This window comes from Phocoena phocoena, chromosome 2 (genome assembly GCF_963924675.1).
Source record: "Phocoena phocoena chromosome 2, mPhoPho1.1, whole genome shotgun sequence".
NCBI lineage: Eukaryota > Metazoa > Chordata > Mammalia > Artiodactyla > Phocoenidae > Phocoena > Phocoena phocoena.
This window is the reverse complement of record NC_089220.1, coordinates 116,596,945-116,622,786: the sequence shown is the minus strand read 5'-3', so window position 1 is coordinate 116,622,786 and position 25,842 is coordinate 116,596,945. Positions and strand designations below refer to the sequence as shown.

At 49.1% G+C, this 25,842-nt stretch overlaps 2 protein-coding genes across 4 annotated transcripts; one reads left to right on the top strand and one right to left on the bottom strand.

Moving 5' to 3' along the window:
• The first annotated feature begins 7,035 nt into the window (after positions 1-7,035).
• Positions 7,036-10,459, top strand: FAM219B (family with sequence similarity 219 member B). 2 transcript variants are annotated; one of them, XM_065872573.1, is made up of 5 exons: positions 7,036-7,234; positions 7,438-7,525; positions 8,237-8,314; positions 8,755-8,803; positions 10,295-10,459. In XM_065872573.1, the coding sequence occupies exons 1-5, from the start codon at positions 7,036-7,038 to the stop codon at positions 10,457-10,459; spliced, it is 579 nt and encodes a 192-aa protein (XP_065728645.1). The 2 variants fall into 2 exon arrangements, with proteins under 2 accessions (XP_065728645.1, XP_065728644.1); XM_065872572.1 differs by having other exon boundaries at positions 10,292-10,459.
• A 3,243-nt stretch (positions 10,460-13,702) lies between these two features.
• MPI (mannose phosphate isomerase) lies at positions 13,703-21,363 on the bottom strand. Of its 2 annotated transcripts, XM_065871375.1 has the most exons (8): positions 21,319-21,363; positions 20,707-20,834; positions 19,173-19,373; positions 18,291-18,432; positions 17,763-17,945; positions 15,882-16,055; positions 14,757-14,965; positions 13,703-14,415 (listed from the first exon to the last, which is right to left on the bottom strand). In XM_065871375.1, exons 1-8 carry the CDS (start codon positions 21,332-21,334, stop codon positions 14,197-14,199), a joined length of 1,272 nt encoding a protein of 423 aa, XP_065727447.1. In that variant the 5' UTR covers positions 21,335-21,363; the 3' UTR covers positions 13,703-14,196. The 2 variants fall into 2 exon arrangements, with proteins under 2 accessions (XP_065727447.1, XP_065727448.1); XM_065871376.1 differs by lacking the exons at positions 17,763-17,945; positions 21,319-21,363 and having other exon boundaries at positions 14,197-14,415; positions 20,707-20,844.
• Between the last annotated feature and the right edge of the window lie 4,479 nt (positions 21,364-25,842).

Below are 25,842 nucleotides of genomic sequence, written 5' to 3'. Positions count from 1 at the left end.
TTAGGTATTGTTTCATGTGTTTGCATTGAAAAGCAAAAAAAAAAGAACTATTATAGGGTCGTTGGTTTCATTGGTTTCCGTGTTATATGCTGAGAGAACTGCTTCAATTCTCTGGAAACCACCCAACATGAAAGTCAGCTGCATAAACATATTTGGGTGCACTGGCTGGTAAATTAGCTAAAAATTAAAAGTCATTTATATAGAATTTTCTTGCTGACAGGCCAGCAAGTACCCTGGACTTAGGGGATTGGATGTCCTTGGGGATAGATCAAATTGTATACCTTCCCAAAAACGGGTGAAATAAAGTTTTAAAGTGGTCATTAAGATAGTCTTGAGGATGTGCTGATAATAGCCAGCCCCTTAGTGCCTCTTTTTTTCCCTACATGTTCTTCCCTCGCAGTACAGTATTAGCCTTGGACATCGAAGACTTTGCTGGGGTAGATTTGGAGGCTTTCTGCTTAAAGAACTGAGTAAATGAGGTTTGGTTTTTTTTTTTTAAGTAATTTTATTTATTTATTTTTGGCTGCATTGGGTCTTTGTTGCTGCATGCAGGCTTTCTGTCTAGTTGCGGCCAGCGGGGGCTACTCTTCATTGCGGTGCGCAGGCTTCTTATTGCTGTGGAGCGCAGGCTCTAGGCGCACGGGCTTCAGTAGTTGCAGCACGCAGGCTCAGTAGTTGTGGCTCGAGGGCTCTGGCGCACGGGCTTAGTTGCTCTGCAGCATGTGGGATCTTCCTGGACCAGGGCTCGAACCCGTGACCCCCGCGTTGGCGGGCGGATTCTTAACCACTGCGCCACCAGGGAAGTCCAAGTTTACTTGAGAGAATAAAATACACAAATCCTGTCTTACTTTAGAAGCCCCGTAATAGTAGAAACCAGCTGCTGGATAAAGAGGTTTTAGGTTTGAGTGACTTATAATACAGCCAGTTCAGACTGCAGCCTCAGGCGAATTGGATTAATAGTAGGTTGAAATTTAGATGTCTTCTCTCCTAAAGCCATGTAAGGAAATGTTAGTAAAATCAGTTTTCGGGGACTTCCCTGGGGGTCCAGTGGTTTAGACTTCATGCTTCCACTGCAGGGGGCATGGGTTCGATTCCTGGTCGGGGAAATAAGATCGTGCATGCCACGTGATGTGGCCAAAAAAAAAAGGAAAAAAAATCCGTTTTGGTAAGATTTAACACAAATGACGTTTTATAAAATGCTAATTCCCTACCACAACGTCCCCCTTTCCCCCTTTTTAAGAAGTAGGGATGTGAAACTAACAATATGGTCTACTTTTAGGTAGAGCTAGAACAGTCATAGCTTGATGATGGGTAGGGCTTCTACCCTAACAGAATGGGGTCTCTAGCTTTTTCTTTCCCTACTCTGTTTTGAAAAATTTCAAACCGATTAATGGTTTGCTACATTTGTTTCGTTCTAGTATATACACACACTTTTTTCCCTCAATCAGTTGAAAGTGAGTTCCAGACGTGACACTTTACCCCTAAATACTTTTTTTTTTTTTGCGGTACGCAGGCCTCTAACTGTTGTGGCCTCTCCCGTTGCGGAGCGCAGGCTCCGGACGCGCAGGCTCAGCGGCCATGGCTCACGGGCCCAGCCGCTCCGCGGCATGTGGGATCCTCCCAGACCGGGGCACGAACCCGTGTCCCCTGCATCGGCAGGCGGACTCTCAACCACTGCGCCACCAGGGAAGCCCCCTAAATACTTTTTTTAAAATAAATTTATTTTATTTATTTATTTTTGTCTGTGTCAGGTCTTCGTTGCTGCACTTGGGCTTTTCTGTAGTTGTGGCGAGTGGGGGCTACTCTTCGTTGGGATGTGCAGGCTTCTCATTGTGGTGGCTTCTCTTGTTGCAGAGCGTGGGCTCTAGGCATGTGGGCTTCAGTAGTTGTGGCACGTGGGCTCAGTAGTTGTGGCTCATGGGCCCTAGAGCACAGGCTCAGTAGTTGTGGCACACGAACTTAGTTGCTCCACAGCACGTGGGATCTTCCCGGACCAGGGCTTAAACCCGTGTCCCCTGCATTGGCAGGCGGATTCTTAACCATTGTGCCACCAGGGAAGCCCCTACCCCTAAATACTTAAGCAACGTTTAAGAGAGAGGCCTTTTCCTCCTAAATAACCACAGTACCATTAACATGCTTCAAGAAGTTCAGCATAAAATATATACAATTGATTTTTCTGAAGAGGCCAGGCCAGTGGTGTAGAGTGTCCTGCATGTGCATCTTCCTGATTGTTTCCTCATATTAAAATCCAGTTAAACGTTTCTGGCAAGGATATAGTAGTCCCCTCCCTTATCTGCAGTTTTGCTTTCTGCAATTTGTTACCAGTAGTAAACTGAGGTACAAAAATATTAAATGGAAGATTCCAGAAATAAACATGTTTTAAATTGAGCACCGTTCTGAGTAGCATAATGAAATCTTTCGCTTTCCCTCTCCATCCCATCCATCCCATTAGTCACTTAGTAGCTGTCTTAGTTATCAGGTTGACTATCGTGATATCACAGTGCTTGTGTTCAAATAACTTTACTCAATAATATCCCCAAAGTGCAAGAGTAGTAATGCTGGCAATTTGCATGTGCTAAAAAGAACCTGAAAAGTGCTTCCTTTAAGTGGAAAGGTGAAAGTTCCTGACTTTATAAGGAAAGAAAAAAAAAGTCCTATGCTGAGGGTGCTATGGTCTAAGAACAACTCCAGTCTGTTTTATCGTGAAGAAGGAAAAAAATTTGTGCTAGTTTTGCTGTTGAACCTTGAACTGCAAAAGTTACAGCCACAGTGAGATAAGCGCTTAGTTAAGATGGAAAGACATTAAATTCGTACAATAAGATATTCTGAGGGAGAGAGAGAGACCACATTCACATAACTTTTATTATACTACATTTTTATTAGTTATTGTTAATCTCTTACTGTGCCTAATTTATAAATTAAACTTTATCATAGGTATGTATAGGAAAAAACAGTCTTTACAGGGTTCGTTCTGTACTATCCCCAGTTTCAGGCATCCACTGGGGGTCCTGGAATGTATCCTGCATGGGTAAGGGGGTACTACAGTACTACACAGATGATGTGAAATTCCAATTATATCGCCTCAAGAGGGACATGATGTGAGTATGTTCAGCATTTTCTTTTTTTTTTTACATCTACCCATCAACCAACGGAAGGCAACGCAATGTAGAAATAGGGTGAGAAAATGGTTTGTATTTAGACCTATGTTCAAATACCATTCTATATAGCAGTTATATGACTATGGATAAGTTAGCCAACTTTCCTGTGCTTCTGTTTTATGATCTGAAAATGGGAGCTACTTTGCAGGCTTATAATGAGAATGAAAGATTAATAAGATTAGGTCTTATTCATTATAATCATTTTTATAATCATGGTGCTTAGGAAAATGGTTTAAGCCTAGCCATTCTTTCCTAAGCTTTGCTAGCTGCCAATGCAGTTTCTCCTGTTTGTACAGATGCCAGGGCACTTGTCCTTAGCAGCACATGGAGTCCATCTTCCATGTTTTGCAAAGGCAAGTTCATTTGGCCCAATTTTGCATAATTTTCCTACGTTGGGGAGGTTTGTTCAAAACAAAGAAAAGTGGGAGGGGGGAGGGTAAGCTGGGACGAAATGAGAGAGTGGCATGGACTTATCTATACCAACAAATGTAAAATAGCTAGTGGGAAGCAGCCACATAGCACAGGGAGATCAGCTTGGTGCTTTGTGACCACCTAGAGGGGTGGGGTAGGGAGGGTGGGAGGGAGACGCAAGAGGGAGGAGATATGGGGATATATGTATGTGTATAGCTGATTCACTTTGTTATACAGCAGAAACTAACACCATTGTAAAGCAATTATACTCCAATAAAGATGTTAAAAAAAAAAAGTGATGTGATTCTGTGGTAGCCTTGGCTCACCACAGCTGTGGTCATGCTTTTATTTATGATTAGCGTTCTACCCAGCATTTTAATTCTAAAAGTATCATGTTAGAGCAAGTATTAAGCTCTGGAAGTAAATTCTGAAAATTTGGAGAATGTCATTTGTATTAGTGTACTAGGGCTGCCATAACAATACCACAGGCTTAAAGAACAGAAATTTAGGAGTTCCCTGATGGTCTAGTGGTTAGGATTTGGCACTTTCACTGCCGTGGCCCAGGTTCCATCCCTGGTTGGGAAACTGAGATCCCGCAAGCTGTGCGGCCAAAAAAAAGAAAAAAAAAACAAAAAAATTTATTTCTCACAATTCTGGAGGCTGGAAGTCCAAGATCAAGGTGCAAGCAGGGTTGGTTTCTGATAAGACTGTCTGCCTTGCTTGCAGAGAGCTGCCTTCTCTGTGTCCTCACAAGGCCTTTTTCTCTGTGTGCACACATCTTTGGTGTCTCTATTTTTGGCCACACTGCATGGCATGCAGGATCGTAGTTCCCTGACCAGGGATTGAACCATGTCCCCTTCAGTGGAAGTGCAGAGTCCTAACCACTGGACCGCCAGGGAATTCCCTGGTGTCTCTTTTCTTAAAAGGACATCAATCCTATTGGATTACAGCTCCACCCTTATAACCTCATTTAACCTTAATCACCCCCTTAAAGGCTTTAGCTCTGAATAAAGGCACATTGGGGATAAGGGCTTCAACATATGAATTTGGGTGGGTGGGGGCACAATTCAGTCCATAACATTAAAGACACACCTGACTGGTATAAAAAGAGGTCAGGCCTTTGAGGCAGATAAGGATTCAACTCTTACCTATACAACTTTGTGGCCTTCGGCAAATCAATTAATCCCTGTGACTGTCACTTTCCTTATATATATGTGAAGTAGGTATGACAGTACCATATGAGGATGCTATGAGGATCGGGAAATATCTCTTCCCTAGAGGGAGATGACATGAATTAAGGTGGGGATTAAGGTGGGGCTGGTGACCTGGAAACCCAGAAAGACCCGCAGATTCATAGGCTCCATTTGTCAGTTATCTGTGCTCTACCAGTAAGAGGAAAAGTCAAAAGGTAAAATCTGAAACCTGGTGAGATGGGAAAAGAGAACCTCAGAAGTAGCAGGATAAAAAATTCACCCCTGATGAACACAGATGCAAAGATCCTCAACAAAATAGTAGGAAACAGAATTCAACAATATATTTAAAGTATCATACAACATTATCAAGTGGAATTTATTCCAGGAATGCAAGGATGGTTCAATATCCACAAGTCAATCAACATGATACAGTAAGTCCCCTACATACGAACCTTCAAGTTGTGAACTTTTAAAGGTGCGAACGTGTGTTCATATGTCCAATCACTTGAGTTAGTTCACGTGTCCAGCATACTTTTCAAGGTGCTTACTTGTAAGATTTAAAATGTTTTCTTTATATTTGTGTTTGTTTTTTATGTATTATTTGTGTGAAAAATACTATAAACACAGTACAGTACTATATAGCCAATTGTGTTAGTTGGCTACCTAGGCTAACTTTGTTGGACTTATGAACAAATTGGACTTACAAACGCGTTCTCAGAACAGAACTTGGTTGTATGTAGGGGACTTAATGATCATCACATTAACAAAATAAATGGATGAAAACTGTATGATCATCTCAATAGATGCAGATGTGATGAATTGGGAGATTAGGATTGACATATACATTAATATGTATAAAATGGATAACTAATAAGAACCTGCTGTATAAAAAAATAAAATATATAAAAACATAATAAATAACAAATTCCAGGTTTACCACTTAACTGGTGAATTTGACCAAATCTAAGCCTCATTTGCTTAATGGAAGTAACAGTGCTTCATTGGGAGGTCAGGAGGATTAAATATTAAGTTGAGCCACATGAAATTGCTGTCTGGAGGTCAAAAACAGCGGTGGAATCTACCCAAATAGCATTCTTTTGCGCTTCTGATTTTTCAAAAAATTTAGTCCTTTCCTCTTATCCTGTCTGCGGCATACTCCTGCTCAACTCTCTGGGTGGCCCTGGGGGTTCATAAGTTGCACACTGTTGACTTACCCTGTGGAAGGTAATAAATTCACCTTGGGACAGCCTTGTGAGATTTGGCAATTACTACAAGGATCTGGAGCTACTTTCCAGCCAGCCACAAGCACATCCCTTGGGGTCCAGAAACGTCAAGAGCCATGACAGCTCCATGCCCCGACGCACACAAACACAGCACACTTTCTTTCTTAATATTTAGTTATTATTTGTCTGCGCCGGATCGTCGTTGCTGCCATCTTTAGTTGCCTGGCATGCATGGGGGATCTAGTTCCCTGACCAGGGATGGAACCCGGGTCCCTTGCATTGGGAGCGTGGAGTCTTAACCACTGCACCACTAGGGAAGTTCCAAACAGCGCACTTTTGCTCTTCTTTCCAAGTACTATTTTGTCCTTGTTTATCACTGTAAGACAGGTAGTGACGTTGGTTTCATTTTAAAATGTGGAAACTGAGGCCTAGAGAAGGTCAGGTCTCATCCAAGGTCTCGGGCACAGCGTGGTGTTGGAAATAACGAAGGTTTGGCGTTACCAAGGCACTGCCTCTAGTTTGTGCGACCTCCACAAGGTCCTTGAACCTTTCTCTCTAGCCTGTTTCCTTTTGTAGAGACGGGAGTTAATACCTCCCTTTGTCATACCGCTCTTTTCGGTTCAATCCAGCCTCTCCCAGGTCCGCCCTTGGGGAGCTCCAGCTGTGGCGAGAGGACCTGTGCGGAAACATTGCGGGGAGCGCGTGCGCGCCAGGGTCTAACGGGCTCTGAGTCTGAGGGCGCGCACCCGCAGCCCCCCGGAAATATCGATATTTAATTTCGACTAGAGACATAACTTGGCTTGACATCCCCAGGGTCAGGCCGACTACGAGCACCGCAGGGTGCTAGAAAGGAGGGACTGAAACAATCTAGCCCCCGGAAGGGCGGAACAGTTGAGCCAACCCTGCAGCAGGCGCGACCAGAAAGCTCGGGCGCTTACGGCCCTCACCTGCGCGCCGCCATCTTGCTTGAAGAGGGACCGCCTCTCTCCCGGCTGACAGCTCGTTAGTCAGGAGGCGGGGCTCCGCGACTCGGCGGGGCGTGGCCAGGCGATGGCGACCGCGGAGCCCAGCGATCCTGCGGCGAGGGCGTCTCACCCGGCGCCCCGGCCCAGCGGGACCGGAGCTGCAGGGCCGCCCACCGAGCGAAGCGGCATTGGAGTCCCCTGGCTGGGGAAGCGGACCCCAGCGGCTGTGGAGAAGCGGGGGCCGTACATGGTGGCGCGCGCGCCTTCCAGTCAGGCCAAGCTGCGTGAGTGCGGCCCGATGAGGGGTCTCTGCTTGGGCGGGCTGCCGCGTCCCGGGCGGGCTCCGGAGCGCCGCTGGGTCGACCCCGGAGGGGCTCCTACAGCCCGCTCCCGCACCCGGAAGTCTGTTCGGAGAGCGGGCTCCTGGCGTTTGGGAGGCACGGCGGAGTGGGGAACACCCCGCTGACCCGGTCCCTTTGACTTCCAGAGAAGCACCGGGACCTGGCTAAGGCAGTTCTGCGGAGAAAAGGCATGCTGGGGGCCGCGCCGAACCGCCCCGACTCTTCAGGGAAAAGGTCTCAGCAGGCGCCTCCTCCTCTGTGCAAGCGTTTCCAGAGAAGGCCTTAGTGTAGTCTGGGAGACAGAGTACCCACGCTTAAGGCCCAGCTAGTGATGCCCCTAAGGCCAACCTGTCCGGTTCACTGTTTTAAAACGGGAAGAGGAACGACCTTGTCTTTCCCTTCCAGGATGTGATGACGTCAGGGAAGGAGCTTTGGAATAAGAGTTTTCGTCAGTGCCTAGGATCATTCACTGTCTAAATTAGGGGGGAGCATAGTGGCTGGGATTCCCCAGAAGTGAGGATGGAGAGCAGTGTGGAAACAGCCAGGGCTGTATTTTCTTCTTAACAGACGGTAAACTCTGAGGGCTGTATGGGACCTTATCCAGGGCCTCTTTTACAAAGAAGAGCTAAAGCAGGTGAAGGAATTTGTCTAAGGACTTTGGATTTTCTGTTCTCTGGTTAAATAAGGTGGGGAGATGGGGCTTTTCCTGATTCATGAAAGAGGTGTGCTTTTGCTCAGGAGCAGCAGGGGGAGTGGTGTGGGGAAGTGCACATTCTGAGGAGCTGTGCCCAGATACATGGCAGGCAGTGGTGGCTGTCCAGACAGAAGGCAAGTCAGGAGTAGTGCAGTTTGTTTTTTTTTTTCCATAAGGGCGAGGACTCTGGCTTTCCCTGTGAAATGCTGGCGTTTCATCTATGCTTGGTCTGTCCCCCCATCTCCCCTCAGGTCAGTGAAGTTTAACAAGGGCTATACTGCTCTTAGTCAGAGTCCAGATGAAAACCTGGTGTCCCTCGACTCTGACAGGTGAGTGCCCTCCTTGAAAATACCCCTTGGGGAGTGACTTGGATAAAATTTCAGATCACTTGCTTCGCTTATTCCCTGTCTCTTCCAAGACCTTTTGTGCATGTTCCAGGGCTGCTGCTTCAGAGCACTATCTCTTCCCAGGATGGCTTGCTTAGAGGACTCATAGGTGATCTTGCTGCTCTTGGATCTGAAGCACCAACCTTGTCTGGGGGAATCATCCTGCCCTATTATGTCTGCACTGTTAGTGACAGTGACCCTGTCCCTGCTGGAGCCAATGGAAGGAGCCATTTATACTCATGGCAGATTATGGGTTTGAGTTCTATGGTGTGTGGTCTTTGCTTCACAAGTCCTCCAGACTCCTTTGCATGCTGTGCACCTTGCCATTTGTAGCTGTGCTCCACGGGCATCTCCCCGAACTGACTGTCTTCCTTTTCTCCTAGTGATGGGGAGCTGGAATCCAGATACTCCTCCGGGTATTCCTCTGCAGAGGCAAGTCCAGAGCACCTTTCTGTGGTGGGGCCAGGCTGCAGGCAGTGTCACTGCCGCTGCCAAATGCTTGTCTGGTTCCTGCTGTATGCATGGCACTGTGCTAGACTTCCAGTCTATTCTCCAATCTTCTACTCTGCCCTCTTCCTCCAGCAGAAGTTTAGGTGTCTGAGGAGTGCTGTTGAAAGTCCAGGAGACCATAGACCCTTAGGGATGGAAATGACCTCACTAGTCTTCTAATCCAGGCCACCACTTAGAAAAGGAATCCTCTTGATAAATCCCAGCTAAGTGTTTACCATCCTCTGCTTGTTTGAATGCTTCTTGTAATTGGGTAGTGAGTAGTGAGTACTACCTTCAAGAAACCTTGCTGCCTGTCTTCCCCCACCGGCACACACAATTCAGGTAGCTCGTAGAGAAGTCTTCCTTGTTAATTGGCAGTGTCTCCTGCAGCTTGGACTTAGTGGTCCTAGTCCTGCCTCCAGCACCACACAGTAATTCTAGTCTCCCTTCTTTTGATTGTCTTTGATATATCTGAGGTTAGCATTTCTGTCCCTCCCCTGGCCATCCTCCACCAAGCTTGCTTTCTTCCAGGCCGACTTCTGTTCCTTCAGTTGTTCCATCTATGGGAACTGAGACAGAGATAGATACTCCTGGGCTGGCCTTTTGGACAGTTTCCAGAGTCACTGGCCCAGACAGAAACACGGGGACGTAAAGTTCTGGCACGTGCAGCTTACTGCCTTTGACAGAGATGAAGTGCTGGGGACCTGACTGTACCACTGGTATTTCTTCCTTATTCTCCTGGAAACCCTTGGCCGCCCCCTGAGTTTCTGCCAGAGAATACAGAGAATGTCAGTTTGAAAATTGTATCCGCCTTGAACCTCTGGGTGCCTAAGATTGTTAAAAAAAAGAAAAGAAAAATTAGCCAAGAACCAGAGAAAGTCCTACACTCTGCAGTCTCATTTTCCTTCTGCTCAGTGGAATTGGTGAAGCCGGGCTGACAGGTGCCACTTTGCGAGGAATGAGCTCTGTTGGTATCAGAGGATGACATGGCTAACTGGCAGTGCAGAATAAGCTATTCCCCACCCTGTTCAACTCTAACCCATATTCCTCTACCCTTCTACCCGATTATTCTGCTATCATTGTTCCATATTCTTCAGCCTTCACAGGGACCAGTCCGGGTTCCCAGTGGGAATGGTCAGGTCTTGACTTTCAAACATAATCTGTAATCTGATATTTATATCAGCTTTCTCAGGATTCTTTAGTGAGGGCAGCTTCCCTGGCAGCTAGTGACAATGCAGCCTGGATAGTACTGGCTCAGGCCCCTGGGTGTCGCTCCCTGCTGGGTGAGGCACTTCTTCCTGTAATCCCGGGTTGTGTGGGCTTGGCCTGAGGGTGGAGCATGCATAGTAAGGAAATGCGGGTCTGCCTTTTGGGCAGCAGTTATTTCTGCCTTGTAGCCTGGCTTATAGTTCTCTCCTCTCCTGCTCTTAGCAGGTGAACCAGGATGTGAGCCGGCAGCTGCTCCAGGATGGGTACCACCTGGATGAGATTCCAGATGATGAGGACTTGGACCTCATTCCCCCCAAGCCTGTGACCTCCTCCACATGCTCCTGCTGCTGGTGCTGTCTTAGGGATGCTTCCTCCTGTACCCTCCAGTAGACATAACCCCCTAAGATGGGCCCTGCTCACCATGACTGCAGAGTCCTGTTGGCCCTTCATCGGTCACAGAGTGCAGTGGGAACTGCTGTCAACCCCAGAATCACTGGAGACACTGACCCTCTGGGAAAGTCAGTGACCGCAGTTACCCCATACCTGGTGCTTCTCAGGCCAGAGGCCCCCATCTGGGCCACAGGGGATAGGTGGAATTCTGCAGTTTTCCTCTGCTGTTGGAATGGTTGGAGAAACCACTTTAATAAGGGAAGGAACAGAGGAATTCTGGTTCTTACGGTGAGTGACAAAGTTGGCTAAGGGAAAAACTTGCAGACATCTTTGTCACCATGCCGTATGGAGGGGAAAGGAGAGCTCCTGCGCCCAGGTTGTGCTGGATATGTTGTGTGGAGGCAGAGAACAGCACTTTATGGCTTGCAGCTGGGAGTCTTTGAAAAAGAATTTAACTATTTGGGACCAATGCAGTTCAAGAAATTCCATATGCTCTCCTCCTCTTCCTAGCTCCAAGATGGGTTACCTATTTGACCTTCAAGAGAACATAAAGCAGGGCCCTTTGAAGGCCCTCTTCCAGTTGTTCCTGTTTGACTGTACAGCAGGTTGCTTAATGGCACAACCTGATCAAGGCTTCCAGAATCCCTGGAAGCACAGCATTCCCATCTGGTCCAACTGTCTGGGTGAGCTTAGTAACTTGGTCCGTCCATCCTTAGAGAAAAACTGCTCTACTGTGTAGACAAAATTTGTCTTTCCTTGACTGCCATTCTTCCCCTTGGTCTTTTTTTTTTTTTTTTTTCCCCTTGGTCTTAGTATCTTCACCCAGTCCTTGAGCTAAGTAAGGTTGGGTGAAGGTTCTGGAGCTCGCCCCAGAAGCCTGCACTTTTTGCTTACCAGCAGAGGGAGCTGCAGGAGTAGTTAGGTGCCTTCCCATTTGTTTAACTTTATCTTTTCCCCCACCCCCGCCGCACTGCGGCTTGTGGCAGTGTTGGTTCCCTGTCCAGGGAGGGATGAAACCCAGGCCCCTGCAGTGGAAGCGTGGAGTCCTAACCACTGGACCGCCAGGGAATTCCCCTATTTAACTTTTTACACTTGAGTAGCAGCAATGGGTGAAAAGTATACTGGTGCAGATATGTGGGCTTTGACAGAGACAGAGGCTCACAAACAGGATGAGGAGGAGGGACCTGTGAAAGCTCACACACACACACACACACCCCGAGGAAATAATCTTGCCTTTGCACAGGGCCTCCCTTCACCCTAGGGAAAGCCATTCTGTTGCATCCAGATTCCTCTGACCACAGCATGGGCCTCACAGTGGATACTCAGGATTGGGCTTTACAGTAAACCTCTGGGTTCAATACAGCCTTTCAGTCCCCAGTATGAAAACACCAAAAGGCCGGCATCATCTCCCGTGACCCCCAGTAGATAGCATCTCTTGCTATACCAGACCTCTCTCTGGAATTTAAGTTTTTAGTGGTTCTTTTTTTTTTGGCCTTACCTAAAACCAAATGGGACTGAATGGAAGTGGACAGGGTTCCCAGCCTAAGGGGTAGGGTAGTCAGGATTGAGGTGTGGCCCCAACTTGGGAACTTGCACAGTCTGTTGCTTCATTTGGTTAGGACAGAGTAGCCTGAGTGTTTGACAGCTGCTGGGGGTGAGGATGGCAGCAGGACCCCAAGAACCAGGCCCTCCGGTGGTTGCTGTCATAAAGCCACACTGGTGTATTTGGCCACACCTCTCCCCCGGAATGTTTCAGAGCTGGTTGACCCTGTGTGGAAGGCATTACCTTCGTAGGAAAAGTTGCAGGAACATTGTACAGCAAGGAAGGGTAGAAATGGTCGATTGCTTGGGGCTAGAAGCCACAAATGTCACGAATAAAGGCACCAAGGTGTCTAGAACCAGACTGCCTTAATTAAAAGTGCTGGGTGTGTTGCAGGTGACAGCACTCTGAGCAGACAGGGAGGTATTCAGGCTTACCTCACAGATGGGAGTGGTACTGTATGGTGTTTACTCTACAGAACTCTTGGCTTAGGCTTCTATAGCTCTGTAAGTTTGTAAGAATAAATACAATCATGCTAGTTGAGCCTGAGTCTCTGTGTTGCAATAGGATTTTTAACAAAGGCCTAGACCATGGTCATTGCCCCTTCTGAATTCTGAAATGAAGAAATAGCCTAATAGCCCCAACCGTTCTTCTGAGGACTGCCTCTCCTTTCTCCTGTTCCCAATAGGCGTAGTTTTCAGGCCTGCTCGTTGGAGACCACGGATGGAATAGGCCTTTGCATATCACTTTTCATTAGAATGAATTCCCTTTGGCAGACCCTTTCTTCCCAGGTTTTGTTTTGTTTTTCAGGTTTTTTTTTTTTTCAGCTGAAGAAAATTTACTGGAAGCCAAAAAAAGCCGAACAGATTGGCTAGAATTTTTTGAAGGTAGTTTCCTGGAATTCCATTGTACAGGTCTAGTGTGGGCAGCAGCCCAGAAAGATTCTTTTGTGTGAGATTAATCCCTTACCTACAGGAAGGAGCTACTAGCCTGGGTCTCTGCTTAGTCTGGGGTGATAGCATCTAAGACTGCTAGTCAGAAACTTCAGTGGCAAAACACACAGCTGTGCAACCTCCTGGGTGTGTCCCACCTCTAGAGGGTAGGCACAGGGAGAGTAGATGTCCTCATAGGTACTTCCTGCCATTGTAGGAAAAAAGTAGCTTGATTTCTCTTCACAACACTAATTAGATTGTCCTGTCCTTTAGTCCCTGTATCTACAGTGACTTAATGTGCTCTAGAGAAGTGATTGACAACCTTTGTGAAGGGCCAGTCAGTACATTTGGCTTTGCAGGCCATACAGTTCGGTGCACCTACTCAACTTTGCCATTGTAGCCTGAATGGAGCTGGACAGTATGTAAATGAAAGGGCGCGGCCAGATCCAGCCTGCTGGCCTTAGCCTGATGATCCCTGCCCTAAAGCCAACTAAAGCACTGGAGAGAAGAACCTCTGCACTGACAATGCCTTTCTTTAGACCCATCTTCCACTGTGTGCAGGGCTGGAGGGCCCAAGGTTTGCCTGCAAGCTCTGCAGCTGAAGCTACAGCAGGCTATCTCTCCCACACCTTCCTTTAAAAGGCCTCTGGAGTCTAGCCTGCCTACCTCAGGAAGCTGTCTGAAACAGGAATAAAGCAAAAACCGGACAACATCCAGGGAGGGCTCTTTCAGCCCGCTTCAGGGACTGGAATGGCAAAGGCTGAGTACTCTTTAGCCCACAGGCCTCAACACAGGTGATCTTTAATTGCTTTGACACAGCAACATTAGTCCACAGGCCTACCCTTTTCCCTCCTTCTCTGCACTGAGGAAATGGGCAGTCCCGGGGCCAGAACCCTGTTCTTCCAAATTAATTACCTATCTTGCCGTGACTGATACTGAGCTAATCATAGATTTCACCACCCTGCCTAATGCTATAGGCTGGAACAGCTGCAGCTTCGTGCATCGAGGAGAGCCCGGCTCAGTGGTGGCAAGAATATAAGGGGAGTATCAGCCCTCAGTTCTCACGTGGGCCCCTCCTACCAGGAAGAAGACGGTTCAGCCTAGGCCTGCTCAGGAGTCACTGACTTCAAGCTCTTCTACCCCAGCTCTTTCAGGGTATACCCAAAGAGCCTGGAACAGGGAAGGGATTTGGGCTGGGCCTGAGGAGGTGAGGCTGGCCAGGATGTAGGGTGACTGGCAGAGAAGAGCCAGGAAGTCTGTGGCCTCTACAGCAGGCAGCAGGCACGGAACATCAGCAGGTCCTTAGGCAGTGTGAGCTTCAGTGAGACACTCTCATTGGCCCCAATGAAGAGCACCCCGCCACGCTTCAGGGAGATTGTGGCCTGGGCTGTGCGGGTGCTGGCTGTCACTGTCCCCTGCACCATCAGGAGGATACTTGCAGAGTCCAGCGCCAAGACCCTATATTCAGTGACGGAGCCAGGCACCTGGGCAGAAAGAAACAGCAAGATGGAGCAGGGTTTGAGCTGCTGTTAGCTCACAGGGGTCCCGGGACAACCCCAAGGACAGCGAGAGGGAGAGCTCTAACACCTTCTCCCCCACGGCTCGGGCTTTTGTCAGCACGGAGGCCCTTGTCTGGTCCCTGGTGCAGAGAGCCACAGACAGGCCCTGTGGCCATTCTCCCATCACGCGAGCTTGGCAGAAAGGAAACCCAGCCCCAGGTATACTCCACATTGTGGCCCTTGCCAGTGTTCTTCATGCCACACATAAAACACCCACCACAAAAACAAAACAAAACAAAAAAACACCCACCACAGCCCTCACTCACCTCCATCTTCATAACGGTGAAGTCTGGCACAGGGGGATCATAGATAGAGAGGTAGGGGTCTTCCTGACTCCATGCTGGAGGAAAAAGCCTGTCCTGGCTGGGGCTGGGGATATAGCTGAGCATTTCACACAAAGTTGGAACATCGATGAACTTGGGTGTCAGGCCAGCACGCACCGTGTTGTCCGAACATGCCATGCACTCCACGCAGTCTGGGGACAGACAGTTGTCATGTGGTAAGCTAATGAAGGATGCCTTGGAATTTGGCTCTCCAGGGCAGGGCCTTCTAACTTGAGTGCCATGAGCTCTCTGTAGAATTAGATAAAAATATGTGAATTGCGTCTTCTGTGAGAATGGGCTAAGATAACAGATACCAAAACAGGTGACACGTCACCCACCATTGTCAAGGGGAGTCATGTTTATCCCCTGGAGGAGCCCCAACCCTCTGGAGACTTTATATTTTCCCCTTCTACCACAGAATCCTGTCCACGAGTAGATAAACGGCCAACAGTCAAAATGTGACACCGTTCTGTGGCAATGTGTTTTTTTGGGTTTTTTGTTTTTTTGCGGTACGCGGGCCTCTCACTGTTGTGGCCTCTCCCGTTGCGGAGCGCAGGCTCCGGACGCGCAGGCTCAGCGGCCATGGCTCACGGGCTCAGCCGCTACGCGGCATGTGGGATCTTCCCAGACCAGGGCACAAACCCGTGTCCCCTGCATCGGCAGGCGGACTCTCAACCACTGCGCCACCAGGGAAGCCCGGCAATGTATTTTTTAACATAAAATCTCTGCAAAGACAGGACAGACATGTGAAGGCAGGGAAGAGAACAATGGCCTTGATCCAATATAGCCTGGATTCAAACTGTGGTTCCCACACATATTGACAGGTCTTAACATGAGAGCATCATGACCTCACAGGGCTGGTGTGAGGATCCAAGCAGTTGTCCAACTCAAGCTGGCATTCATCATCCCTATTGGTCACTTCCCTGCTGACCCCAGGAACCCTGGGAGGTCAGAGCTGGATGGGACTTTAAAAGTGGTCTCCTCAACCACCCGCTCCTGTCTTGTCCAGATGGTGAAACAAGGCCTGAGGTGGATGGCAGTGGGGCTCACTGCTGAAATGCGGCTCACCTCCTTTCAGGTAGGCATGGGGCACGTTGGCCTCCAGAAACATGGCCTCCCCCGGCTTCAGGGTAAGCAGGTTCAGGAAGTAGATGGCAAAGCATCCGATATCACCTGGGTACTGCTGGTGCAGCTGCAGCAAGAGTTCCCCATAGATGTCCTCCATGTTGTTTCCAGCAGCCACTGAGGGTCACAGAGCACCCCAAGGCCACTTAGGAACCCTCAGTGGTGTTCACAGCCCCACCCTGGCCAAGGAGAGTCCTGGAGAAGACCCTACCCAAGGAATCCAGAAACTGGTGGGCATATTCTCCTCGTCACATCCTTTGGGGGCCAGCCTCCCTTGATATTCCAGCCTACACAGATGGCCGTTTTCCCCATTTTGACTATCTATATGCCCACCACTCTACTAGGCACTAAAAGGGCTAGAGTGTAGTCCTTTTAGACAGTGTTTCTCAACCTCAGCATTATTGACATTTGGGGACAGGTAATTCTTTGTTGTGGGGACTGTCCTGTGCACTGCAGAATGCTCAGTAGCATCCCTGGCCTCCACCCACGAGATACCACTGGCACCCCAAACCTGGGTTTGACAACCAAAAATGTCTCCAGACTGTCAGTGTCCCCTGGTTGATAACCTCTGCTCTAGGAGTTTAAAATCTAGTTAGGAGATAACCCAAGGGTTCCATGTGGGGTGACCAACTGTCCCAGTTAGCCCAGGCCTTTCCCTTAACACTGAAAATCACTCAGTCCCAGGCAAACTGACATGGTTGGTCACCCCAGACAGCATGAGGCAGGATGCAACCAAGGGCTAAAATGTGTCCTGGAGGCTGAGCAGGGGAGATGAGCTCAGCCTGAGCAAGAGTGGTGGCAGAAGGCTTCTTGGGGACTGGGGGGAGGAGGGGAGGGTGGTGAGCTGGGCTTCCTTGACTGTGGAGAGAAGGGGGAGGGTGTCTCTAAGTAAAAGCAGAGTGTGTCAGTGCCACAATGAAGAGACCAGTTGGTCTGGATTGGAGGGTTGTTTTGAGTCTTCATACAGACACATGCTGAATGCCTACTCTGTGCTAAGCACTGTGGGGACACACGAAGGTCAAGGAGACAGGTCCCTGGCCTAGAGAAAGCTCCAGTTTTAACAGGTGTGCATGTGATGATATCTACACACAGGTGTTAAGGGCTATACCTGACGTATGAACAGGGTGCTATGGGAGCTCTGAGCAGAAGTAATCAGCTCTACTGTGAGTGCAAGAAGCCCTAAAGGGAGAGGCATGCAAGCAGAGAAGACAGCAAAAAACAAAACAAAACAAAACGTAGGATATGCTTGGGTAAAATAAATAGTTCCCTGTGGGTCAAAGGTAGTAGGGGAAATGGGTAGAAACAGAACCAGAAGGGCTCTGGGCTTGCCTGGAAAAGGAGCTGGGGCCTCAGCACGTGTGCCATATAAGCTCCCAGCAGAAGAGTCCATTCTGCCTTGTTTTTCACTGCTTGTATTGACTCTCCAACCCAAAGGTGACACAACCATACCCATCACAGTCATTTCCTGAACTCTCCTTAGTTAGCGCAAGGCTGGGCACAGAGCAGGTATTTAAGGAAAGATCTACTGGTTGAGAGCTCTAGACTTCAGGCCTTTGGAGGAGAGAAAGGATCCCTTCATCTCCTTCCTGCTCTCTAGCCCCAAAGTATAAAACACTCCATGGAGAGCAGCTAGAAGCAGCACTCAACCTAGGGCCTTGTTCCACAAAGACTGGGAAAGAAATGCTAAGTCACTAACAGGCCATCTAAGTCAGGCCCATTTTGGTGCTGTACTTGAACAAAGGGGTTGAGAACCCTATCCCCACAGCCTAGTGTCTGTGCCAGAGGCCCAGGACGGGGCATTGCACCCAGGCCTGAGACACCTACCTTGCTGGGAGATCCGCTTCACCAACAGGTTGAGCTGCTCCACCACTACCTTCTTCTCGCTCTTCATCAGGTGGGAGAAACAGCTCTGCAGAGCAGAGGCCACAGCCTGGGAGTCACGGCTCAGGCTCTGCTTCAGCTGTGTTGCTGCATTATCTCCAATTAGAAACTGGAACTCGGGCACCTCTGCAGGAAGGTCAGGCCGGGGCCCATATCAGGAATGGTAAAGTTGGAACGGGCAAAAGTGGGAAGCTGGAGGAGGCCTCCCCATCTCATCCCTAACCAAGGAGCCAGGCAATGCTATGCAAGCTTTGTAGTGAAAAGCGACTGCTCACCACCAACCCTCAGCAATCACACCTGAGCCTGGTCTCATGGGCCTGCCCTCGGAGTGTCAAGAATTCGTGAGGCCAACCAGCCCCTCAGTTCCTGTGACATTCAGCCTCTGTTCTCTGCCACTGTTCCAGCTCTGCCCTGGGCTGCCCATGCATCCTAGGCCAATATGCATGCTCTCAGCATTTTGCCCAACCTTACTTGTCAGAAAGGTCACAATCTCCTCAACTGGCCGGAAGCCACATAAGCCCTGGAAGGGGGTGAGGGCAATGGCCATCTCTGGCTTATGGTTGGCATCGGGGTAGTGCTGTGGAGCCTGGAGGTGCAGCTTCTCGGCCAGCTCCTGTGGGATGGTCAGGGAAGAGAATGGTTAAGGTGCAGCCCTCATCTAGGAAGACACCAGTCTCACCCAGACCTTGCTCTCGACACTCCCCGGTCAGCTTCCTACCTCTGGCACTGAGCCCAGTCAAGGCATAATTCAGAAACTCAGGGCTCAGCCAACCCAAGGCAGGCACATGGACCAACTGTGGGGGAGAGGTGGGGCAGGCTTTAAGAGGACTGCGAATCAGGAAATCCAAACACCAAGCCAAGCTCTGACACTAACAAGCTGTGTGACTTTGGGTAAATCCCTCTCTTCTCTGGGTCTTACTTTGCTCATCTAGAAATGAGGAGTTTGGACACACAAATGCTTAGGCTGTGACTCATGGGCTTGTGCAGAAAGACATGGGAGTGGAGCTGAGGCAATGACTAGGGTACTTGCCCTGCCTTGGAAGGTAAACTCTTTGAGAGAGCCAGGTGGAAAAATGGCAGATATGAATAGTCCTGGGTTAGCTGAGGGGAGCCCAGGAACAAGTGTGGAGAAGCTCTCCTGGCACAGGCTGGTCAGCTGTCCACTTAAACTTAGCTGCCACATGTGTCACCAGCAATTGGCTTGGCAGAGCTAAATTGGGAGTTGAAGGCTTGGATTTAATTTGGGGCTGGAGCCTGGCATGGGCAGGGTAAAAGCAGCAGTAAACATTGTGGGAGGGCCTTGACATAAGTTCTTCTCTACCCTGACCTCTGTGCCCTACCCTGATTCTGTACCTTGTTAGGGTGTGCCTGGATAGACAGGGCCGTTTTGACTGAGAGCACTTTGAAGAGAAAGGGCAGCTTGCCATTAAAGGTGTCCTTGACCTTCGAACCCAAGCAGTCCTGGTTCTCAGCAATCCACTGGCCTAGGGTCTTCTGCGAGATGCTGTTGTCAAGGATCTTGGCATCTCCCCGGGGGTGGGTCCCCATCCACAGCTGTAAAAACAGGAAACTTGGGAGGGAAAAAGGAAGAAGCTGGCACCACCCACTGGCCTGCCCCAATCCGCTACCCTGTGCTACCCACAGGGCAGCCAAGTTCTCAAATGGGACTCCCAAGGCCGGGTATAAATGCTCATACCATCACACACATACATGAGAGCAGTAGACCCAGAACACCAGAAGTCAGGAGACCCAAGCTCTAGTCCAGGCTCTGCCTCCAACCAGCTGTGGAGGCTTGGGCTAGTTATTTCCTGTCTCTGGGTATCAGTTTCTTCGTCTGTCCAGTGAGGAGAATGAAACCTGCATTGTCAAGGTCACTGAAAAGCTCTGACTCTCAGGTGGCTCTGTGAGGGGTTAACATTCATTTATTCTAGTCTCAGAAGTAGAGGCTAAGCCTTCCTGTGCTTTGGCTTTTTCTCTACTAAATGGGAAGGAAAAATATATATTTTAGGTTATTAAAAATGTCAAACTTGGGCTTCCCTGGTGGCACAGTGGTTGAGAGTCCGCCTGCCGATGCAGGGGACACGGGTTCGTGCCCCGGTCCGGGAAGATCCCACATGCCGGGGAGCGGCTGGGCCCGTGAGCCATGGCTGCTGAGCCTGCGCGTCCAGAGCCTGTGCTCCACAACGGGAGAGGCCACAACAGTGAGAGGCCCGCGTACCGCAAAAAAAAAAAAAAAAATGTCAAACTTAGTCAAAGTAAATTGTCAAGGAGGGCTGAATTAAAATTCAGTAAGTGCTGGGACTTCCCTGGTGGTGCAGTGGTTAAGAATCCGTCTCTAAAGCAGGAAATGTGGGTTCGATCCCTGGTCCGGGAAGATCCCACATGCCACGGAGCAACTAAGCCTGTGCGCCACAACTACTGAGCCTGCGCTCTAGAGCCCGCGAGCTACAACTACTGAAGCCCATGTGCCACAACTACTGAAGCCCGCGTGCCTAGAGCCCGTGCTCCGCAACAAGAGAAGCCACCGAAATGAGAAGCCCGTGCACCACAACGAAGAGTAGCCCCCGCTCACTGCAACTAGAGAAAGCCCGCACAGCAACGAAGACCCAATGTAGCCATAAATAAATAAATAAAATAAAATAAAAGTCAGTAAGTGCTGACAGTTCTTGGGAAATTCCAGTCTATTATGACAAAAACCTCACTTCTTCTAGTGCTACCATGTGGGTTCATCAACCTGCACAGATCTCAAAAGCCAAGGAGGCCTCCTCTCTCTTTCCTGTCTTCTCTTCCCAGCTGATTCACATGACTTGCCTGGGGCCCCTTGAGTGGAGGAGTACCTTGGTCCCACCTGCTGGTAAAGTAGGCTAAAATACAGCCCGGGTCTCACCTCTGCATATGGTTTGTCCTCTGAGATCTGGGCCAGTGGGTCACTGCTAGCCAGCAGCCGAGCCACTTCACTGTTGGAACCCATCTTCCCCCAGGCATACTGCTGCACCACACAGGAAAGTGGGAATACTGGGGGTACAGACAGAGCGTCAGTTTCCACTCCACTCCTGAGGCCTGAGCCTCCTGTCCCGGGGAAACTACACCCTAGCTGAGGGTTCTCTCTGGGGGATAGAGTCAAATAAGGGGTTTGTAGGTTGTTAGTTGAGACCCTTCTGCAGACCTCGATGTTCCCATCTCTAAGACTGGCAGTAAAGATCTTCTGCTGACGTGAGGCAGATAGTTGCGTTAAGGTGACGGGGAGAGGGTGGCAGGAATCTATTTCCACCGCACCGGGTCTCGAAGTAACCCACGCGCAGCCCTCTCCCCTCAAGACCCTCCTTCGAGGGCTGCAATTACGGCTCAATTCCCATCGCAGGTGCCCCCTCCTCTGCCCGGCGCCCATCCATCTTTCCGCAGAGCCCCGCGGGTGGGTTCTACCTGGTATATCAAGTCGGGAAGGGTCCGAGGACGCGACCCACCCCCACGCTCGCTGGCACCCCAGCCAACAGCCCACCTCTCTGAGCGGCCATCTTCGCGGCACCAGCCCTGGCTTCTAGCACGTATACTTTTCCCGGCAGCACCCTCGGCCCCTCTGCCCCCAGACCTTCATGGGAAATGTAGTTTCTCGAGCGCCTTTTCGGAGACCCGTTCGCCCGTTGTGGCCACTCCCCGCACTCTGAATCCCTCTCCCACCCTTCAGCTCTCAGAACGAATACCCTCCAGTCCAGAGGCTTCCAGCCCGCAATCTTAGGTCTCAGTATTCATTTATTCATTCATTCACCAGGCACACATTTATTGAGAACCTGGTAAATGCCACGGACTGTTCTGAGGGCTGGAGATACATCCGAGAACGAGATGACGATTACCTTGCCTTTGTAGAGCTTACATTCTTGTGAAGGAAAAACAAAGGCCCTAAGGTGGGAACGTGGAAATGTGCCTGTCATTTTACGGAGTAAATAGCAAAGAGGCCAGAGTGGCTGGAGCAGAGTGAGCAGGAAGGGTGGAAGTGAGGTTGTTAGAGAGGAAAGGCAATGGGCAGAACTTTGTAGGCTATTGTCACGACTTCAGTTTTTCATTAACCGGTTTGAGCAAAGAATTGTTATGATCTAATCAGGAACTCTCTAAGGTTTGATGATGATGGCAAATGTCACATGCAAGGCCCTTAATCTGAGTTTCAGTTTCTTCCTCTGTAAAATGGGGATAATAATGCTGGACTGACAGGCTTGTTGGAGGGTGAGATGGGATGATGTGGGACTCAGGAAGGCAGTCAGTGCTTGGTGCTCCTCTGATTCTTCCTGCCCTAAGTACTGCAGGACTCAGAACCCTAGCTTCTTCTCCAGGCTGAGCTGTTCACAAGTCACACAGAAGTCAAGGGAAGTCACCAGGAGTCCTGCATTGTGAAGGCTGGGCTTGGCCTTGGCTGTGGAGTAATCTTGCTACATCCTGGACAGAAAGGCTCTGACATACGGATTTCCTCAGTCAACAGCCCAGGAAGAGGGCAGCCAGCTGGAGGGGCCCAGGAGCATAGCAGCCAAAGCTCCAGGGAACCTGGAGTAAGGGCCTATAATCCTGACTCTGCCTCCTCTTTCCTCCCACACTGATTCCCATGGCCTCTACCACACATGTCCAGGGGAAAGAGGGGTACTGTTTTCTCTGCAATGTTCTGCCCAGCTATGGACATCGACCTCCCTAACGGTCCCCTGGCTCAGATAAATCAGCCTGCATTGCAAAGGAAGCTTCACCATACACTAAGGAATAAGAAAATGAACCATACAAACAGCACATCTCACATACCTCCTAACTTTGAATACCCCTCCTTCCTCTCATCCCCACTTCTCCAGCAATATGAACCTTCTGGGAGAAGAATGAGGGATCAGTCTAGGCATAGGGAGTTCTTAGAGCACCTCCCACTATCACCATCACTGAAATCAAGTTAGAGTCCCTTCCTCACAGTACCTCTGCACAGGGAAGGAAGAACTTAGATTGTTGGGACAGAGCCCCCACCCCTTACCACCCTCCCTACACACAGAAAAATATATCTAGAAGGGAAACTAGGTTGTTTGGAGAAACTAGAACCTTTCACCCTTAACTCTTGCTTGTCTACGTCTAATAGAACTGATCACACTTTGTTATCTAGCGATGATCTGCTTTCCTCTCTCTCCTTCTAGACCATACGTCTAATTCAGCTTCACATTTCTGCCAGTGCCCAGCTGATGCTCAAGCAATAACAGCAGCTAACATTTATTTGTTATGTACTAACGATTATGCTAGCCCTTTTCAAGAATTCTCAGGACAACCCTATGAGATAGGTACTGTCATTAGCCCCATTTTCGAGATGAGAAAAATGGGTCTTGGAGAGTTAACAGGTCCAAGAGCATAGAGTTCCAATCTGCTATACCTCCTCCCTTGTTGAACAAGTTAATGACTGAATAAATGTATGATGTCTCTCTCAGAGGGAAGTAGACAGATCCCAGGAGTCTTCAGAGATAGATGGGTGGATAAGCTTCATGTTGGTGATATCAAATTCCATTCTTTCTTCAACAGTCCAGCAATGTATGAGGCTGGGCAGACAAGGAGGAGGCAGGACAGCCTCATGTTGTGTGGACTGCTCTCCTCTCAGGCTGCAGACAGCAAAGATCTCTGTGTGTTGCCTGTGGTACTGTGATAGAATAACTGGCTCCTGGTGAGAGTTCCTAAAACCTTTATAATTTCCTAAGCAGTAAGAGTACTAGGGGCATCTTTTGTTCTAATACTTGGTCTTTGACCCTGGTTCCTGACACGGAGCTCCTAAATCCCTTGGAATTTCCTGGGTGATCAGAGCATCTTTTATCCTAATGAGACAACTGTTGGTGGCCTCCTGGATAGCATCAGGATGGGGGCTGGTCACTAGAAAGACTAAGCCACAATTAGAAGCTTGGAACTTTCAGCCACACCTCCCATCTTACAGGGAAGGGAGAGATCGAATTAAGAGTTGATCACACCTACATGATGATGCCTCCATAAAAATACCTGAGTGCTTCCCTGGTGACGCAGTGGTTGAGAGTCCGCCTGCCGATGCAGGGGACATGGGTTCGTGCCCTGGTCTGGGAAGATTCCACATGCCGCGGAGCGGCTAAGCCCGTGAGCCATGGCCGCTGAGCCTGCGCGTCCGTCCGGACCCTGTGCTCCACAACAGTGAGAGGCCCGCGTACCGCAAAAAAAACCCCAAAAAACAAAAAAACCTGAACTACTGGTTTAGAGAGCTTCCCCGTTGAACACATCTCCTTACCAGAAGGGTGGCAAACCCCAGCTCTACAAGGACAGGAAGCTCCTGCGCTCAGAACCCAGACCTCACCCTATGTATCTCTTCAACTGGCCATTCATCTGAATTCTTTATCATCTCCTTTATTATATAATAAGCCAGTAAATGTGTTTCTCTGAGTTCTGGAAGCCATTCTAGCAAATTATTGAACCTAAGGAGGGGGTAGTGGGAACCCAGGTTTATAGAGGTACAGGTGATGACATGACACCCGGACTTGTAATTGGCCTCTGAAGTGGAGGCAATCTTGTGAGACTGAGTGCTTACTTAACTTGTGGGATCTGACCTTAACTCCAGGTAGATAGTGTCAGACTAAATTGAATGACACCCAGCTGGTATCAGAAAATTGATTAGTGTGGGGAAGAAAACTCCACATGTCTGGTCACAGAAATGTCCTGTGTGACTAGTAAAGGAGAAACATGAGAGGTTTTCCTTATACTGCCCAAAAAGGGGTAGCCATGGTGGGGGGGGTTTACGGGTAAGTAGTTTCTAAGGGGACACAAACACAGATCCCTACCATTCCCCCACTTCAGGACATTTCCTGAAAAAATCTTGAGCTGGACCCTAAGAAAAGTGGATGAGGGAAATGGTAAAATATTTACTAAATGCTTATCATCTGCTTGGTACTATGTTAGTGCCAGAAATACAACAGTGAGCAAAACAGATGCTGCTTCTGCGCTTGTGGAGATTACAATCTGGTGGGAGGGACAGACATAAATAACCACCTTTACAAGCATGTAATTACAACCTGCCAATAGGTATTATGAGGGAAAAGCACGGGGTAATAGAAGAGCTTATGTTGTGGGGGAAGAGTGCTCTAATCTATGGTGGAGAGAGACCACTCCTGAGCAAGAGGGCTGTATGCCTAGATTTGAAAGATAAGCAGGGGTTAACTAGGGGTTGAGGAGGGCATGGGCTAGGAGCATACCAGGAAGAGGGAAAGGCCAGTACAAAGGCCCTGAGGCAGGGAGGAACAAGGGAAGTTTGAGGAACTGAAAAGCCACTAGCAGGGCTAGAATGCACAGCGGTGTGGGATGTGGTGGTGGGGTAGGCACAAGAAGGAATGGGAAGGATTGATAGGTGGGGCACAGATCTTGCAAGTCCTAGAGGCCAAACGAGGAATTTGGGCCTTCATGGAAAATAAGTGAAGGATTTTAAACAGAAAGTTCCGTAGTAATTTTGCCCCCTTTGAATGGATCTCTAGTTACAACATGAACAACAATAGACCAATTAGCAGCCCTGCACTTGTCCAGGGTAAGGGATGACAGTGGCTGGATTCAGAGGCCGCAGAAATATACAAAGATATGAATAAATAACATGGGTTTGCAGAGCGTGAATCAGCCATCTCCCCCATGCTTGATGGCTCTACTGCTGAACTCCCTCATTCACTTAATAAATGCTTGATGCCCAGGTTAATCCCAGCTCAGGCCCTAAACCTGTCTGGGCTCAGGGATCCTCATCCCTAAAACGATAAAACTTGACATCCGGGGGCAAGGCCTAAGAGAGGCAGGGCTCAGTGTGGTTCCGAAAAGAACCTCTCTGCTCGGCCCCTACCACCAGAACCGTTTCCTAGCTTGGCGAAGTCCTCTCGAGTCAGGAACTCCATCCCCCGCTCCCGTCGTTGGCTCGAACTTCTGTCCCCTGCCTAAACCAGTGCGCGCTTCCCAAACTTGCCCTCCAAGAAAGCAAAGGGGTTAAGTTTCCAACTCCACTTAGGGAGTTCCCAATACCATGTTGGAA

Coding starts and splice junctions, on each gene's coding strand:
- FAM219B (XM_065872572.1), top strand. CDS start 7,036: ATGGCGACCGCGGAGCCCAGCGATCCTGCGGCGAGGGCGTCTCACCCG. Junction 7,235..7,437: donor TTCCAGTCAGGCCAAGCTGC/GTGAGTGCGGCC, acceptor TTTGACTTCCAG/AGAAGCACCGGGACCTGGCT. Junction 7,526..8,236: donor CCCGACTCTTCAGGGAAAAG/GTCTCAGCAGGC, acceptor ATCTCCCCTCAG/GTCAGTGAAGTTTAACAAGG.
- MPI (XM_065871375.1), bottom strand. Junction 19,374..20,706: donor AGGACAAACCATATGCAGAG/GTGAGACCCGGG, acceptor CTGTTTTTACAG/CTGTGGATGGGGACCCACCC. Junction 18,433..19,172: donor TCCAGGCACACCCTAACAAG/GTACAGAATCAG, acceptor ACCATCCCACAG/GAGCTGGCCGAGAAGCTGCA.